At 29.0% G+C, this 6,895-nt stretch overlaps 1 protein-coding gene across 1 annotated transcript; it reads left to right on the top strand.

Annotated features, from left to right (window-relative positions):
* Positions 1-326: 326 nt before the first annotated feature.
* IntS11 (integrator complex subunit 11) lies at positions 327-6,332 on the top strand. Its single transcript, XM_075365958.1, has 2 exons — positions 327-2,041; positions 4,929-6,332. The coding sequence occupies exons 1-2, from the start codon at positions 507-509 to the stop codon at positions 5,185-5,187; spliced, it is 1,794 nt and encodes a 597-aa protein (XP_075222073.1). The 5' UTR covers positions 327-506; the 3' UTR covers positions 5,188-6,332.
* The last annotated feature ends 563 nt before the right edge of the window (positions 6,333-6,895 follow it).

Below are 6,895 nucleotides of genomic sequence, written 5' to 3' on the forward strand. Positions count from 1 at the left end.
TGGTGCGTATGCAAGTAGTGTAAATTTCGAGTCGCATTAAATAAACAGGGGAAAAAACAAATTTAAAAATGTTTGTATTTCACTGTGAAACAAATCGATATAACAAAGAAGCTACAGTATTTGATGAATGAAACTTGTAATCAAGATATAGGATTTGATGAAAAAAATTAAAAAATATGTTGTGCTAATTATAAATATAACTAATAAATTTTTTTGTTCAGAACCAGATATAATCGGCTATGAAATCCTATTCTTTTCCACTCTTTCTGTTGAAAAAATCGATTAGTGTAGAACTCGATTAATTTGAAAGCTGAATAAACCAATCATATATACAGTATCAGAATGTTTTGGCGTGTTCTCGTTGTGTTGGAAGAGGTTATAACTTCTTTTGTTTAGCAGTTATTTGCTTTAGTTTTGTTTAGCTGTTATTTAAATGCAGTAAGAACTTATGTTGTTTATCATGTTATTTAGCTAAATGTGTTAATTATTTATACTACTTTTGCAAGATGCCGGAAATAAGAGTTACTCCTTTAGGAGCTGGTCAGGATGTAGGAAGGAGTTGTATACTATTAACAATTGGACGTAAAAATGTAATGCTTGATTGTGGAATGCATATGGGCTATAATGACGAAAGGAAATTTCCAGATTTCAGTTTCATTACAGCCGAAGGGCCCGTTACCAGTTTTATAGATTGTGTTATTATTTCACATTTTCATCTTGATCATTGTGGTGCACTACCTTACCTTACTGAAATGATAGGATATACAGGTCCTATATATATGACGCATCCCACAAAAGCCATTGCTCCTATATTGCTTGAAGATATGAGAAAAGTGGCAGTGGAGAAAAAAGGTGAAAGTAACTTTTTTACTTCACAGATGATTAAAGATTGTATGAAGAAAGTAATAGCAGTAACTTTGCATCAGTCAGTGATGGTAGATAGTCAGTTAGAAATAAAAGCATATTATGCAGGTCATGTTTTAGGGGCAGCAATGTTTTCAATTAAAGTTGGCTCTCAGTCAGTTGTTTATACTGGTGATTACAACATGACACCGGATAGACATTTAGGAGCTGCTTGGATTGATAAATGTAGACCTGATTTACTAATAACTGAATCCACTTATGCTACTACTATAAGAGATTCTAAGCGATGTAGAGAAAGGGACTTTTTGAAAAAGGTTCACGAATGCATTGATAGAGGTGGTAAAGTATTGATACCAGTTTTTGCTCTTGGTCGTGCACAAGAATTATGTATTTTATTAGAAACATACTGGGAACGTATGAACTTAAAAATACCTGTTTATTTTGCTGTAGGGTTAACAGAAAAGGCAAATAATTATTATAAAATGTTTATTACATGGACAAATCAAAAGATTAGGAAGACATTTGTTCAAAGAAACATGTTTGATTTTAAACACATAAAGCCATTTGATAAATCATACATCGATAACCCCGGTGCAATGGTTGTTTTTGCAACTCCAGGTATGTTACATGCAGGACTTTCATTACAGATATTCAAAAAATGGGCACCTAATGAGAACAATATGGTTATTATGCCCGGATTTTGCGTTGTTGGTACTGTTGGTCATAAAGTTTTAAGTGGTGCTAAAAAAATTGAATTTGAAAATAGACAGATGGTTGAAGTTAAAATGTCTGTACAATATATGTCATTTTCTGCTCATGCTGATGCAAAAGGAATTATGCAACTAATTCAATATTGTGAACCAAAAAATGTAATGCTTGTACATGGTGAGGCACCTAAGATGGAATTCCTGAAAGAAAAGATAAGAAAAGAATTTAATATAAATTGTTTCATGCCTGCAAATGGACAGACAGTTGCAATTGATACACCATATCATATTTCTATTGATGTATCATTGCCCCTTTTGAAAGCAGAATCTGTAAAATACAATTCTCAACCTCCAGATCCAAAAAAACCAAGAGTAATTCATGGTGTTTTAGTTGTGAAGGATTCATCTATGTGTCTGATGGATGTAGAAGATGCATGTAAAGAAGCTGGAATAAATAGACATATTATAAGGTACTGCTGTTTTTCATTTTCTGCTATTGTTTCTTTAGTAATATTAAATTGTGACTATGAAATTTTCAGTCACAAATATGTATACTTTGAATAAATAGTGCTTAGGCTACAGAAATTTTTTACCTGTTTTGGAAAGTCATTACATTTAAATATTATAAGAATAAATGGCCTATAATAATTTAGATATTAAACATCCTAAATTTTTATTTTTTTTATATATAGTCACAGAATTGGTCTGTCAATTTAGAAACTTTACTTGATGTTCCAAAAATATCTTTTCTTGATTATCAAGCTCCTCACATTTTTTGGAATAACCTAATCTAATCTCATTAGATTATAAGCATAATCTATATTAGAGTCTTATGTGGAAAAAAAGGTCCATTATTTTAAATAATTCTTGAACCTATGTCCAGTTAGAAAACAAATCACCTTTCCTAATTTTACATGTCCAGTCAAGAAATTTAACAAGATCGTTAGTGGATTCTAAAAAAGCCTGTAAAGTTTTAACTCATATGTTTCAGAAGAAAATATGTCTTTTACTGTGATATGTTTATGTTATAAAATATGTAATTGTTTGTAGTGTGGTTAAGACTGCTGTTATGTTTAGTTTAAAAGGAATTTGTGACCAGATCAGGTGACCAAAGTTGTTACTTGCTGTACCCTCAAAAGTTCAGTGCCTCTGAGTGAAAAGGCATTAGTTTGACAGTTGTGTATATATATATATATATATATATATATATATATATATATATATATATATTTTATTTTTTTATTTGAATGACCTAAACCAATCCTGCATTTGGGTTGTATTCATGTTACCATTGTCATCATATCCATTGAAGTATAAGTTGTTTCTAGTACTTTCTGTATGATTAAACATGATTTGACAAAGGTTCTCTTCACAGTAAAACTAAGCTAATTTGTGAATTTTTTTTACAAATACTAATTAATAAATAATTGAACAAATTTTGATTTCAGAAGACAACTAAATTGATTTAGGTGTAGGATCTCTGAAAATAGCAAAGTTTAATAGTTTAGGGAGACTAGGATACAGAGTGTAAAGTTTCTAAGCGTCAGTTTCAGAGTCCTGTACCAGTAGTAAGTTTCAGGTTATCCAGAAGGCTCATAACCTGTAGAGAATAAGGAATGGAAACATTTAACAAAAGAATCATGTGAAAAACAATCCTTTTCTTTATATCCACAAATCAAATTTTAGATTGGCTTTATAATACAAATTGTATATTGATTTACTGGTATCAAATGTTTTCCTGAGCTTTAAGAGAGAAAGCATGAACCTAAGAATTTTTTGTATTTGCCCTTAGAGAAAATGCATACTTCAGCAAATTTATGAGCTATTTAATACTGATGAAATGGTCATATTAAAAAATTGTGATATTAATTTTCAACTCAAAACTGGCCTTTTTTTTTATTTTCTAAATATGACTTACTCTACACTATAATCCTTAAATTATCTTCAAAGACCATGTATTTATAAAAGGCTGATATATACTTGTCTTCCTATCTAGCAAACCATTTTCATTATTTATTTCAGCTGAAATGAAATTGTTCCTAATTTTGTGGCAACTAAATAGTTTTGATCCAGGATTTTTGTTATATCACTGATCAGTTATTTTCTCTAGAATCAAATGTTCCACCTTTGCTAAATTGTGTAACCTCAAATCAGTACTTATTGAAACATGTTAAAATTATGTAATAAAGACAAAAAGTCTTTCATTTATTTTATTGTAATTATGTAGAGTAAGTGTAAAAAGGAGTAAAAAAAATTAAATCAGATTCAGAATACTTTTCAATTTTCAAAAATATCTTTTATAAAGTTTTTGGCCATAAATCATTTGAGAATCTCCTAGAAAGATTGTAATTATTGTTATTTTTATTCCTTTTTTTCTTATGTTGTCATAGTTGATTTAATTTTTTTTGTATATTATTGAAACATCTTTCTTGCATTCTCATTTTTAATTTTGAAATCTGAGTGTTACCTAATAGATGAATAAGAATATTCCCAGATTAGATGAATAAGAGTGATACACAAAATTGAATTAATTTGTTTTCTTTCAGCAGTATTTTTTCCCCTTAGTTAATTACTGTCTGTTTAGACAAGGAGAATTTTGTACATATTTTTATTTTTAATAAAATATCATATTCAATTTGATGTTCAACATTTTTCAAAACTTCTGTTTTTTAAGATCAATGGGGTAACATTCTTCAACAAAGTAAAATTGAAAATGGTAACAAAAATGAATGTGTTGATGTATTGTACTATCTTTAAATATATTAAGATGTGTGTGTTACAAAATATATATAATTACAATGATGTACAAAATGAACTGACACAATTCAAATCTAATACATTTTTCTTAACAATGTATTAAATTTTCCTATTTTAAAAAATTGGTACTTATAATGTTAGCCAATTCTGAAGTGGAAAACAACAGCAACATCACCAAAGGTGGCCATAATAATTACAGAAAGGTTATGTTGTCATTTTAAGAATGTTAAATTAATCAGTTTGGTTCAGTTCATAAAAAAATAATAGTTCTAAACAAGTTTCATTGATTGTCTTGGGTGTTGCATATTTATAACTAACTAGTTGCAATCATCCAGTAGATAGGGCAAGAACTATACTCTAAATCACATTCTCTGGACTTCTGGAAAACCAGCAGTATTGTAGAAATGGAACAAAGCATGTTCAAAAAAAGTTTTTTTTCCATTAACATCATACTGCTTTCTTTTAGTTGTACATTTTAATTAACATTTGTCATTATTTTTTAGTAGACTTAGTTTGGTTTGCCATTAAAATTTAGTCGTTTTGTATAATGTATATTTTCTTCATAAGATTTATTTCATTTATTTTTTTCTCTTTTTATAGATTTACATCAACTGTACGTTTGGATGATCCAGGACCTGCTTCACAGACTACTGAAAAATTACAAACACTTTTCAATGAAAAATTACAGAATTTTAATATACAAATTACTGATGGTTCAATATCAATAGAGTCAGTTTTAGTGAAAGTTGAAGGTGGAGAAGATGAACAGAAAAATGTTTATGTATCATGGACAAATCAGGATGAAGAACTAGGTTCTGTTATTTTAGAAATCCTGCAGAATATGGGAGATTCAATATGATTATTTTTCATTATTTGTTGAATATAGATTTTTAAAAATGTTTGTTAAAAATATGTGATATATTAATTTGTATTGTTTATTTACATTACATTCACAACATCGTTTATTAACTATCAAGGAGTTTACACTCTTCAGTGTAATTGTCAACTTTGGTCAGCAATACCCATGCCAGTAATACTTATGGCATCTTAATTGTTTATTATCTTCTTAGATTAAAATTTAGTGGAGTTGTGCAGTTTGAAACAACATATTACAAACTCACAGTTGTTATTTCTGATAGTTAATAAACATTCATAATTGTCACTTCCTTGTTTTACCTTTTTTGAAGACATAAAACTTTGAGCCAAGTTTTATGTCTTCTATTATTACTTTCTTTAAGACTAAAGTTAGATTCCAGCATTTACTGTTTGCTATGGTTATTTTTAACTACGCGTTGCTACCACCATCTACTTACACATCCAAAGCTAAACCACCACCAGCATTGTTTATCTTATTGTGGTTATTTAAAGTTTCTCCTTTTATGTTCTAGTACATTATTTTAAATTTTCCTCTACAGTAGATCTTTAGGAAAAGCTCTTAATGCTCATTTCCTTTGTATTGTGCGTTATGACTGTTGTGGCCATCAGTAGCAGTCTGCTGCATCAGCACAATGTTCACTTGTTGGATGAGTCCATTCCAGAAACATAGGGGAGTTGGGAAGTTGGCTGATAGGTGGGTTGCATTTTAATTATATTATACAGGAGACATTCTGTATAATGTAATTGCTCATGAGATACAGATCTATTGAGTTTAATAAAACTTAACTTCCCCTTTCTAATATTTTTATTACATATCTATGAAATATGTCTGAGTAAAATATCTCTTTTCTTTTATTATTTTTTTATAATTTCTGTAATCAGCTCTCTTAACATATTTACATTATAATAGTTTAAACCTCTAATTATGTTTTTACTTTATCTTTTACAGACATCATTTTGGTTTTAGTTTCTTTTATGATTCATTGTACATATATAAATAGTTTTGTATATACACTGTGTAATTATTTAGGCTTATCGTTATTACCTGATTTATGTTTTATTTTCTTCTTTATCTGTAATTAATTTTTATTATTGTTGAAATATATATATTTATATATACTACTGTTATATTACTGTATGTTTATTTTTATTCTTTTTGCCAGCCGTCCTTGGTATGTCACATATTTTAACTTGATTGTCATAGTGCTGTGACCAGCGCCAATCAACAGCACAACCAACTTAACTTCATATGAAGGAAATGAACTAACAGTTTGCAATTAAAATGGAAGAAATAATAATCTGCTTGTGTTTTTTTTTCATCTAAATATGTAATTATATTGCTAATTACATTTCTACTTTGCTATTACAAAGGTGGTTCGGAAAGTTTGCAGCCTGATACAGAGATACTAGTAGGTTCAAATGGCGATTTGTAGTTAAAATAATATCTGTTACCGCACAAACTAAACAGTTTCCAACATGTCTTCTCTGTTATTTAAGTGTTGTGGTTAAGAGGTAGTAAATGAGTATTGCAGTTTTGTGCAAGATGGCTAAAATTGAAATTCGAGCAGTAATAAAATATTTCACTGTGAAAGGTTTACACCTGATAGATATAAAAAAAGAGTTAGATTCAACATTAAATGAATCTTCTCCATCGTTTTTGATGGTAAAAACGTGGGCAGCACAATTCAAAT

The sequence above is a fragment of the Lycorma delicatula genome, chromosome 5 (genome assembly GCF_047948215.1).
Source record: "Lycorma delicatula isolate Av1 chromosome 5, ASM4794821v1, whole genome shotgun sequence".
In the NCBI taxonomy this organism is placed as follows: Eukaryota; Metazoa; Arthropoda; class Insecta; order Hemiptera; family Fulgoridae; genus Lycorma; species Lycorma delicatula.

Excerpts from the sequence above, each read along its gene's own strand:
- IntS11 (XM_075365958.1), top strand. The coding sequence starts at position 507 with ATGCCGGAAATAAGAGTTACTCCTTTAGGAGCTGGTCAGGATGTAGGA. Across the intron at positions 2,042-4,928 it reads ATAAATAGACATATTATAAG|ATTTACATCAACTGTACGTT; the intron begins GTACTGCTGTTT and ends CTCTTTTTATAG.